The sequence below is a fragment of the Ammodytes marinus genome (assembly GCF_949987685.1).
Source record: "Ammodytes marinus genome assembly, chromosome: 14".
Classification (NCBI taxonomy): domain Eukaryota; kingdom Metazoa; phylum Chordata; class Actinopteri; order Uranoscopiformes; family Ammodytidae; genus Ammodytes; species Ammodytes marinus.
Window position 1 is genome coordinate 7,863,051 of NC_137218.1, and position 12,568 is coordinate 7,875,618.

At 39.2% G+C, this 12,568-nt stretch overlaps 1 protein-coding gene across 1 annotated transcript in view; it reads left to right on the forward strand.

Annotated features, from left to right (window-relative positions):
• sgcd (sarcoglycan, delta (dystrophin-associated glycoprotein)) overlaps positions 1-12,568 on the forward strand; it is a 108,975-nt gene that overhangs the window by 18,456 nt on the left and 77,951 nt on the right. Inside the window, exon 2 of the mRNA XM_080041036.1 lies at positions 271-456. Within this exon, the coding sequence (XP_079897162.1) occupies positions 271-456 (186 nt within the window). The remainder of the gene's footprint in view (positions 1-270; positions 457-12,568) is intronic.

Here is a 12,568-nt window from a genome sequence, read left to right on the forward strand (position 1 = left end):
AATACATCGATTCTCATCCCTTGCTTGTATACTGGGACAAGGACAGTATAGTCCCAATTAAATGACCTAGTCGAGCTATAACAGTAGCTTACCTTAACTATACATGTAAACCTACTGATTGAAAACCAGTCTTCGATTGTTCAAGAACCATTTAAATGATTGAAGGCAATAGTCAACAGCCTTTTTAATCCCTATGTAACCCAGGGGTCAAGATGTTGCCCCTCAGCCATAATCATTGATTTTTCTTTGTCTCTCTTTGTCTCATCTCAGATGACCCAAGAACAGTGCACTCATAGGAACAATGTCCAGAGTTCAGAGAAACCACAAGTGTACAAAGTGGGAATATACGGCTGGAGGAAACGCTGCCTTTACTTCTTCGTCCTGCTGCTGATGATCCTGATCCTGATCAACTTGGCTCTCACTATCTGGATCCTCAAGGTCATGAACTTCTCCATCGTAAGTCACCTAGTTTTATACTCAATGGGATCTTGGTGTGTGTGTGTGTGTGTGTGTGTGTGTGTGTGTGTGTGTGTGTGTATTTGATCTGTTAAATTGGTGTTGCCATTGAATGCAAGACAAAAGGGGGTTGTTACTACATGAAGTGGTAGTTGTAAAAGTGTGAGACTTGTCTTGGAAGCTGGCAGGGGAGGATTTGTCCAACCAGTGTATCATACAAGTACATTAACCCATTTACTGCAAGATGAATATTTTAGTTGCACACTCACATGTTCCTCTGTGATTTATCAAATGTTAAACATTGACCCTCTGAAAACATGTTCACACCTGCATCCTTAATGCTCCTATCTCCAGGCTACATTTACACCTCTTAATGAAATACATCTAGTTCACACTAGTGCCATATTTTGTTTATGATACATTTACACATATGTTAGTTTAATTGTGCTGTTTGGATAATGTGTGAACGTTTGTTTTGATGTTCTAACTGACTTTGTGTGATTTACTTGGTTGACAATGTAGTCATGTTCTTATAGCTTGATTTCTGTTGTTCTGTAGTTATACAGTTATTGACTGATACGTCTAGATAACTTTGTAGGTTAACGTTATGGCCCCGTCATTGTGCCTTGAATGTGTTTACCAATAGGATGCAAATCATTAGAAAGTAGACATTTTTATCATCCAATTTTCCAACTGTCATGCTCCTCTTTGCCAGTCTACTGTATGTATTATGTATGTAGTTCCTTGTGGATTGTATTGATCTGCACCTGGGATTGGTGCGATTACCGTTTAAGTATAAATCATTCCTCTGGACCCTGTACCTTCTTCCTTTGCTGTTTGTCAGTCTTCTAAACAAAGAAATAAGACAGCACACTTGTTTGAAATCTGTGGAGCATTTAGTCTCAGTGAACCAGAACTGAAGAATACAACCTTCATTATGTAGCTGTCACCCTCCTGCTGTCCTCTGAGCTACACCATGGTAATTCAACAGTACATCAAACCTTAGCAAAACAAATGGTGGGAGCTGAGCAGATATGCAATGTTTTAAAAGAAGATCATGGAATAGATGCTTTTTTAAATTTATTCCCATATTTTCCCTCCGTTGTGTGTGGTTGGTTATCACTGCTGGGTACTTTTTAAACTGCTCAACATGCTGAAAACAGGATCCTGATCCATAAAAGCAAAAAAAAACTTGGAAAGGGATTAATTTTAAACGACAAAATAAAATCAACATATAAAGGTAAACAAATGCTTCCAATTAAAAAAAAAAAAAAAAAGTATCCCGGAACCCTAACCAAAAGGTTGTTTATCAAAAAACTTGGTTTATAGTGCAAATTGAAAATCAATATACACAATTAGAATATACACAATTAGATGAAATCCTTAAACAAATAATATAATGGGTAGAGACGTGGGGTTCACTTCATGAAATACAACTAATTAGTCCAGCAATAGAAGGGCAAAATAAGCATTCACTCATATTACAGTAACATTGTGTTGTATTTACGATCAAAACTGTTTTACTCTCCATCCACTTGTGCAGTGCTACTGTCTCTCAGCCTAGCCATTTTTCCTCTCTTTTTTTCCAATTCTGCATCATTTAAGTCTCACCACTTTCTCCTGTCCCTGTCTGCCTTACACCCTGTCTGCCTGTCAGACACAGATGCTCCATTGCATCTGTGTCTGACACATCACAGGCCTAGTGGATTATCAAGCAGAGGGACCGAGTATGAAACACACACACACACATCCATATAGCACATACGTACAAACACACGGACATGGCCGCGGCTGTGAATAATACATGAGGTCTGCTTCACAGCGGGGCTTTAATAAGAGATCTACATAAATCAGAGAGCGTTTTCTCAGATGCTGCGCCGTATGTTCTGACAGAGCGCTCGACAGGGGTTGTAATGGTGTTAATGTGACTGGGAGCAGATGATGGAATGAGAGAAAAAAATGTGACGTGGTAGGTAAGTCTGAAAGGATGGGTGTCAAAGTCAAAACAAAGCAAGAAGTGGCACTTCTTCTTGTAGCACCGCCCATCACCAGGTGACTTTCTTTAGGTAATTTATAATACAAAGAATCACCTTCCATTACAGTCTTCTTCGCATGTCACATGGGTTTCCTTTCAGTTTAAAATAAGGACAGGAATGCTGCCATTTCCCTGTCTAAATAATATATATATATATATATATATATATATATATATATATATATATATATATATATATATATATATATATATATATATATAACATATTCAATACTTTGGTTTATGATAGCTCAAGGTATGCTATGCACAGTATTATGAAGCAGCTAGCATAGACATTGTAGACTCTTAGGCTGTGTCCAAATTCACCCCCCTGTTTTTTTTATACTCCCCATACGTTATAATGTCTCTGATGTTCCTAATGTTTACACAGTACCACCACCCTCTGAAAATCTGCAGTGTCAATATAGTTTGCTATTGGCATTAACATGTCCACGTTCAGCAATGTTATACCTTGCACATATTTCCCCCTGCTTCAGTAAGCTGGCTGTGTGGTTCAAAGCTTATGCACCTGTGATCAAAAGGGTGATAATGACCCAGCACTGGAGCTGTTTGGCAGAAAGCACAGCAGTAAACATCAGCCTACTGAAACACTAACGTTACTAATGAGGCACAATATCTCCTCTTTTCAAAGCAACTAAATATAAAAGCGGAGGAGGACGACTAGAGGTGGGAGACTTTAGAGTTATGAAGAGATGAACCACCTGCTATTACAGAGATGAATGTGAATAATGAATATGGACACTCAGTGGTCATTAGGTAAAGTAGTGTAGGTGTGGGAGGATGTGAGTCAACTGCATTAAAAACAATGTGTTTTCAAAAATGTCATCGGATGGGCTTGAACTTAGTTTGACCTGTGTCTTAGATCTCAATGCATGTATGTGGATGTGAAAATACCACTCTTGAATTTCAAAAGTTATTTAGAATATTAATGTGAATTTCCCATCGGCGCACATCCATTCAATTATTAAATATAGTTGTATTTAATGTGTATTCAATTTATCAAATGTTAATGTTTTCCATTTAAATTAGACCGGTCTTGGATATGTCTACTACATGTGAAGGTAAACACAATCGCTTCCGCAACATGTTTTATATCCGGAGTGCCACCTATATTTCAAACTCACAGACAAACACGCACAGAATTATGCATACACTTTTAAATGAATGCATTTTTTAAGTATCTCCTGCAATTACCCAAACTAAATCGGATCAGGCAGTTTTATATTGTGATAGTTGATTTCAAGATGCAAGTCCCAAACGTTTTGTCTGTTATCAAAGCAGGATTGCGTAGCCTCAAGTGCTTTCTAGTTTCAGTATGTGTGGCAACATGGATGAGCTCTCTCGCTATTGTCAACCAGCAAACACAGGCAATTGCGACTGTCTGCACTCAAAAGTGAGTAGAAGGTAGCACTTTGGGTAATCACCATGGTGGTGGATAGGAACTTTCAGCTGCAACACCCATGTGTCATGTGGCCTTGAAAGGTCCTTTTAAAGACAACAATTGGCTTTTTCAGCTATGTGTGCGGAGGCTTCCCGGAGGAAGCTTGAGTGAGAAGAAACCACAACAGCGTTCTACATGAATCTCCTACATGAGATTGAAGAAATTAGCAGTGATCCAATACATCCGTTAGAAAAATAAAAGCTAAACAAGCTAAACCCAAAGCATGAGCATGGTTGTGACACACACACACACACACACACACACACACACACACACTGCGTTGTGTCACAGCTGACTGCTATTGACACGTTAACATTATTTGACAATTATCCAAACTCTGTCTTACCTTTTAAACTTATTCTGTAGCTGCAAATACACATAATCTATTCTTCTTGCTAACGTTGAATCCATCCAGCTTATTACAGAAAGACCAAAAGTGACATCTACGAGCGATGCGAAAAGCCATTTCAATGACTGCACTGTCTATGTGTAGGCTACATCTGTTTCTGTGTCCCACTTTCATTAACAGGTTACATTTAAGCATGCACAAGCTACAACCTGCTTCCCAGGGGCACTGCACTAGTATTAAAAACAGCTACATGTGTTTTTTTTTCTTTTTCCAAACTCAAAACACTTCAGTTATTATGCATTAATTTTACTGTAGCAAATATGCAACATACAGTACAACTACAAGGTCCAAAGTTGTAGGGTTTTAACTTCCTGTCTGGTCCACCTTAACCACACATAAACAGCATCCCTTTTTTTACTTTGTATAAACGCGAGCAGCTGCATGTCAGATGATCAGATCCTTTATATGCAGATGAAGGTTATTAGACCAGAAACGGACATGTTGCATTTTCTCCATCCGGGGCCATGTTCCCCACTTGTATTTTGGGCAATTATGAAAATGTGCGTCAAGTCCAACGTTAAAGCTCCCCACTCTCCAAACGGCTTTTCGGAAATGTGCATTAGCATGGGTCAACAGTTCATCAGCTGACACTCACTGTGAGTACCGCAAAGCACACGCAAGCTGTACCAATACATTATTAGGGCCGTGCATGTGCTTATTCATGCACACTGTTTCTGTGCATTTAAATGGTTGACACAATGATTCAAAACTATGAAATAATTTGTAATGTAAATACGATGTTTGTCAAATGCACTTCATGCGCAGAAATGTAAGTGAACCTCTGACCTTTACACAGATGGAAACACACACATGTAGACTTTTGAGAGGATTAATCTATAAATTAAAGTGTAGTTTCTTTACTGTGTAAAAAAAACTAAGTATATACGAATTGTCAACATTTCAGAATGTGCAGAACTTAGATATCTGCATGAGTGAGGACATGATCCTGAACATAAAAGACGGTTTGAGTATGCAAGAGGAATTATACCAGTAATATGGATTATTTAGCTTGTAAATATTAAAGCTGCTAACTTTTTGCTGTCCAAAATGTAAACTTTTAAACAAGGTGACCCTTTCATCCGAGTGGATGTGTCCTGTTTCAATGTTCTTGTCACAACTGTTTAGCAAATAACTTTTTTGGTATCTTATAATAGCAGGAAACAAGTGTGCACATGATCGTACTAGGAGATCCGACTGCTTTCACTTATCTCTGTTTGTGTACTCTGAAATGTTGAATCACAGGATGAACAGTTGATTCTAGGAATTGTTTTGTACTTGTTTATATACTATCTAGTGTATATCATTCCATATTTTACATGCCTGAATAACTGTAGAGAGCTAGTTTGACCTGCTGTATTCATACTATTCATGTTTCAGTATATTCAACCTATGTGAAGTAGTCAAAACTGTTAAGAGTGTGTAATTGAAATAAGATTTTCTTTGTTCATATTTAGCTTCTCAAGGTTCAAGTCGTAGCCTTGTGGATAAGAGGAAAATACAAACTGTGCATGTGTATTCACTACGATCATGCACCAACAGAATGGTAGTGCCGGCCAAGACCTTCTTTGGAATTTATTTGCTTTCATAAAAACATGTCTTTGTCTATGAAATTATTAATTTTGGTACATCTATGCTGTTGGAAATGTGGTTATTTGACTTCCTTTGATAGCCCACACAACCTTTTCCACATAAAGCAGATCCTCCAACAGGCCGAGTGTAAGGCTGAATAGTAATACAGTTAATTAAATCAAGCCTGCAGTTGGGCGCAAAAGTCAGGGTCAGAAACTGAATGGAAGTTAAAATGAAGAGTTAAAAACATTCAAACTGACCATATGCTGGCACAGTCTTTGAATGGTTTCAAGTAGTGGAGATACAAGATATGTTTGTCTGTAGGATCGGCAGCTTCAGTCATAAAGTCAATCTAACTTTGATCTGTGGGTTTGTGTCTGTGATGAAAGTGTAGGTGCAGGTGTGCGATCCTTGCCGCTGTCTTCAGAGATCTACAGCTCATCCTGGTGCATTTTCTAGCCTCCCATCATGTTAAATAGGCCGGTTGTGGCAGCCGAGACAGCCGGGTGCCTTTAGAGTGAGACAGATTAGAGAGGCTGCACCTCATGTACATGGTGGACGTGTGTGTGTGTGTGTGTGTGTGTGTGTGTGTGTGTGTGTGTGTGTGTGTGTGTCTGTGTGTGTGTGTGTGAGAGAGATGTATTGGCTACCCTCTTTTCTGGGTCCTTCCACCTGGCTGCACCAGGCTTCTTTAGCAGCCAGGAAAGCGGCCTGGAGGGAGGAGGGAGCCGATGCAATGGTGAGATGCTAGTGCTGTTAAGATGTGAGCGTTCCAGTTGATTAGCTGAATTTGTCCGCTCTTTATCCAAACCTGAATTAGAAAAATACAAAGGGTGAGGACCCGATCCAATGTTGATTGTTGCTTCAATCACAGCTGATAGCAGGGCAAATACAGTATGTGATCCAATAATGTTCAGATTACACTACTTTGGCCAACCAGTGTCTGGTCAAAAATCTAATTGGGATGACCATAAAGAAATGTGTTCAGAAATTAAAAATAAACCAATGGAAATGTGAATTTGGCAAAAAATATTTTACATCACATTTTGTATTGAACATTTGTCAAATCAGCAACACAATTGTGTTTTTGATCCTTTTTCAACTACTTTTTTCTAGCAAAATTACATTACGAGCTGTACTCGGCACACCACTGACAAACTTTGCAAATATGAAAGCACTCGGCAGGAGGTGCTGGCATAAATGTGCGGATGCCCAACGTTTTTCTCTGGAGAACAAGAGGTGCTTTCCATTTTCAGTACCTATCCCCACTGGTTTTTGTTAGGTTAACTGTTGTGACTTTGTGATAAGGCTCACTGCTCCAGGGAGACAGGCGGAGGGGGACCGGGCTGTTAAACCAGGATTCCTCCCAATGAGTCCCACTAGGGGCCAAAGCCAGGTCAGCGGTACCAACGGCTGAGCCTCTGCAGTCCCAGACTGACCTTTCCCTTTTCGGCCAATCTGTCAGCTCTTATGACTCCCCAAATTCCCACTGCCGGATGTTGTTTATTCATGTTCACTGAATGCAGATTTACCAGAACATTTGGCAAGGTAAAGGTGATGTCTGAATTTGAACTATATGCTGCTGTCATATTTAGATTAAGAAAGATGTGATATGTGACATATTCCGACCCGGTATTCACAACATGCTTTTGCATCCAAGTGTACTTAAAGTGCATTAGCGCCCCCCATCTCCCGGTGTGTTTGAACTATATACACATTCTACAGGTATAAGGTGGTTAAGCACACAGTAAATGCATTAACCATTACCTCCACTTTTATGTAATGACTCATACTCTGATATGACAATACAGGCTTTGAAATGGTTTGTAATGTAAGCAGTCGGGACACGAGATAACCTCAGAGCTGCTGAAATGTTGAGAGGAGTGCCACCTATGTTTCAATCTCAGAGACAAACACGCACAGAATTATGCATACACTTTTAAATGAATGCATTTTTTAAGTATCTCCTGCAATTACCCAAACTAAATCAGATCAGGCAGTTTTATATTGTGATAGTTGATTTTGAGATGCAAGTCCCAAACGTTTTGTCTGTTATCAAAGTAGGATTGCGTAGCCTCAAGTGCTTTCTAGTTTCAGTATGTGTGGCAACATGGATGAGATCCCTCACTGTTTTCAACCAGCAAACACAGGCAATTGCGACTGTCTGCACTCAAAAGTGAGTAGAAGGTAGCACTTTGGGTAATCACTATGGTGGTGGATAGGAACTTTCAGCTGCAACACCCATGTGTCATGTGGCCTTGAAAGGTCCTTTTAAAGACAACAATTGGCTTTTTCAGCTGTGTGTGCGGAGGCTTCCCGGAGGAAGCTTGAGTGAGAAGAAACCACAACAGCGTTCTACATGGATCTCCTACATGAGATTGAAGAAATTAGCAGTGATCCAAACTCAATAGGTAATTCCTACAGGCGGTAGTTGTAGTTAATGATTAGTTAATGTGTAGCAAGCATTTCAAGCGTTGACTGTTAGGGGGCAGCATTTTTTTTTCAAAATGCCACTTAATATAGCCCTTTGAGTCCAACCCTTTTTTTTTACATTGAAAATCTACACAGTTATATCTTTTTTTATGTGGGGGTGGAAAAATGACAAGCGAGACCGTTTTTCTCTTTGTAGATAGCAGTTTAGTCATAATGCATTTGAAGGCTCTCTGTAGATTATCTGTTCTGTGGATTGTTGGTGAAAGGGTGAGGGGAAAAAAACTGTATTTTTTCCTCTGATTGCAGCCTGCCTTTCTTCAGGCAACTTTGATAAGCTTTTTTCACGGGTTTCACTCATGGAAACAAGGGGTGGGTAAAGAGAAGTCAAACAAAGAGAAGATGGAAGAGGAGTAGGAGGAGAGTAGGGAGCTGATGATTGCTTTTGACTACAGCGAAAATAATGATGTCCCCATTTTAGGGTTGCCAGACTATAATTTTACTCTGATATTACTGGCGTGGGATATTTATGATCCTACTGACTATTGGCTTTATATGGCAGCTGTTATCTGTTTTGTCCTCAGACATCAATCTTCTGACTGATTCTTCTGACTGAACCTTCTGAAAATCATCTACCGGATAATTTTGTTTTAATATACCTTAAAAAAAAAGGTGGTGAGAAAGTTGCATTTTAACAGTGAGAACTAATTTAAATAAAATAATATTTAAAAAAATAAAACTGACAATGAGCCAGGGTCAAGCCTATCAACAATGTTTCATCATTTTCACAGTGTTGACCTACCCCCATGAATGAGTCCCAAGGTGCTTCCAAACAGTCCATTCTTACCACTAGCCGACAAAATGCACAATTGTCTGCTGGGGAATTACATCCCCATGCTGTTGATGAGATTGGAGTTTCCGGCTCTCATTGTGGACAATTAAATCCAGTACCTCTAGCAGCCTGAACTGAAAGGTCAACAGAGATGGAAGATATAGCCACAGGGAATAAAAAAAGTCTAACCAAGGCCATCGATAGGCTGTGTTCACAGTTCTTGTGCAATTTATTGTACCAAATAAAAGGAATAATGAGTGTGGGACAAAAGGCATGCAGTGCATTCCAGGGTGTGAAATGGAGTTACAGTCCAAGACACTAATTACATTCTGAGTCTGCTAACTTCATGAATGCTTGTGCTCATGGGATGACTAATAAAGCTTAACTTCAAGATGTTATAGTCCCTAATGGGAAAATTAGCTCACTGCAAGGCACCCAACAAAATGCATAATTACAAAACATAAAGAGATACAAAATCACAGAAACATATGGAAGTGTCAAAGAATGGTCCAGCAACTTGCTCGCTGAGAGATAATTGAATGTTGCTGTGAAAATATTTAATTTCCGTCCTGCTGTTTAATGCCCCAGAATGAACAAGCAGGGGTTTTAATGAAATATTTAAAAAATAAACTAAATGAAGATGTGTATATGTGCTAGTGTTGTGCATTGGTAATAAGGCAGATGGGTGGACTGGATTAATTAACCACAAAAAAGTTAAAGTAAAAAAAAAAAAAAAAAGTTGATATCAATTTCAAAAAATAATCACACCAATGAAGATATACAGACCCCTTACATTACACATTACATAAAACATTAGGGAATACAATAGTTTTGTATCATGTCCAAGGCTTTATTGGAGACAGAGACATGTTGTAAACAGGGGTAGTGCAGCTCATCAATATGTTATTTGGACTCAACTCATCAGATGCCAAGAACAAATACAGTCTGGTGTCATCAACAGAAACCAATCTGGTCTTGTGTCCTGAGAATATGATCCGTACAGTCAACCATGTCCCTGTAGGCCTGAGAAGTTTGCACGATTTACCTTCAACAAATTACGCCATCACTGATCATTACACCTTCAGACAGACAATCACTTATCAGTGCAATCACCTGCAGATGGGATTGGCTTGGAGTGAATACCTGCAGACAGTTTGTCCCCTGGCACATGCCATTGCATACCTCTCCAAAAGAGAGCACATAAGAATTAAAAAGGCAAGGGATAGGATGCAAGCCTTCTGGCACAATGCATGTAGATGTGTTATTTCCTGGAAGTGCAATTAGCTGAGCCACTATAACAACCACCCCAGTCAGAAAAGACCTGAACAGTTGGGGAGCCAGTCAGGGAAGCTCAAACTATTTAGTCGGCCAAACAACAGTCAAGTGGTGATCTAAAGTGTTCTGAGACAGTCAATGAGTTAGTATTTGATTTCAATTTATGCTCTGGATTAGTCCTAGTGCTTGAATAAGAGCTGTTAATATGAAGGAATTAATTACTTATGTGTAATACAAAAACTATTACAAATGTATCCCTAATATCTATCAGGCTCTTTGCAGATCATGGAGAGGGGATTAAATTCCAAATTGGCACCATGAAATGGTGTGCACAAGTCTAGTATAACCAGTCTAGTAAATGCACTGGATTTAGGATTGATTCTCAAGTCACAAATGTAACAGCTGCCATCTCTGAGATCCATTGAGATGGCCCTCAATATGTCAACTTGTTTCCAGAGGTATATTGAATGCAGCAACTTTCTCCACTCTCCACTTTATTATTTTCCAAAAGTGAGAGTCATGACTTCTTCTGTCACTGTCTATAACAGATGGTTCCACATTACTTTGTTTGAGTCGGAGTCTATTTAAAAGGGTTTGGTCTGCCTCCAGGTCAGAGCCAAACGACTGACTGAAAGACATTAATAGAATACGGTTGTAATGGGTTCAAGACCAGTTCAAGATCTAAAAGGCATCAGAGTTTGTTGAAGATGTTAGACTCCAGAAACGATACATCCATCACACTGTCTGCTGTGGTCTGGATAGTTTTAAGTCTGGTATTGACAGTGCTGTGCTGTAAAAAAATAAATAAAATAAAAAATAAATCCCGTACTGAGGTCATTATGGTGTGATGTTGGAGTTTTATCACTGACAAAAACCATGCATACAAACACAAATGCTCTGCTAATGAGGCATCAGGTGGCTAATCTTAGAGATGAAATGATTGGGACCTGAAAGTCATTAGTTTGAGACTGACAGCCTGAAACAGCAGCGTTCCCTTTTCATAATTACTACTCCTGACATACCCTTGAGCAAGGTCCTTCACACCCGCTCCTGACATAATGACGTGTGACCAAATAACCAAACAAATATGGAATTGTTTCCTGCACTCTCTGTCAACCTGTCTTGATCAGGTTTCTGCAATGGGTTGATGCAATGTTTTCCTGGGTTAAGCAATAAATAGTTTATACTTAATGTTGAGACTATTTGCAACTGAAAATTGACCATGTAGTATAAAACAAAAGGTTTACCACCAAAGAAAACTGCGGAAATTGCGCAGAGGAAACACAAACAACAGGCTAAAATACTTTATGCTTTATATGAGCCTATAGGAAAATTATAGAATACACATCCCAAAGACACCATAATTAAAATCTCTGTTGATATAGTCACCGTAATGAGCAAAATCAGTTCAAAATATTTATTAATAATGCAACATTTTAGAAGTGTATTTGTTTCAGCATATTGTTAATAATTAAATCCTGTAATTGGACAGTGGTCGGTGCCGCCAGACAGTGGTTGATTTATCCATAGCTGCCAGACACGATACGTGGATATGATGTGCTCACGGCTGAAAAAAAATGACATGACAATTCTGGGCTCTGCAACTTTCTTGGCAAAAGAAAAATACGTAGATAAACCTAAGCACACAGCCTGCATCAAGTGGAAGAGCATCCATTTTACGAAAGTATCAAAGTCATAGACCTATTATCCAGGGACACAACTCTTCTCCGGCACTCTGACTTTGTCTCCTCTCTGTTATTACACTTCAAAAGGTATTTCGGTGTTATGCTTCGCAGGTAATGGTCAGAGTTACATCAGCCTTCCTTTTTTGAAGAAGTAAACCTTGCACAGCACATTTTATTCAGCTAACTGATGAGGTAAGGCTCCAAAATCTTACTCAACCACACGTCAAGAGGATTTGATGACACAAAATCCTTGTGCCTCGTGCTACATGACAACTTCACTTACTTATGGGAACCTGATTGATGGTGTTGTCTCACAAAACAAAGCTAGTTGATTAAACCTCTTGTTTCCATGAAGACAATGGAAGATACAAGCACAGGGGAAGAAGAGGGACAAATAAGAGGTAGTGGGCAAAAG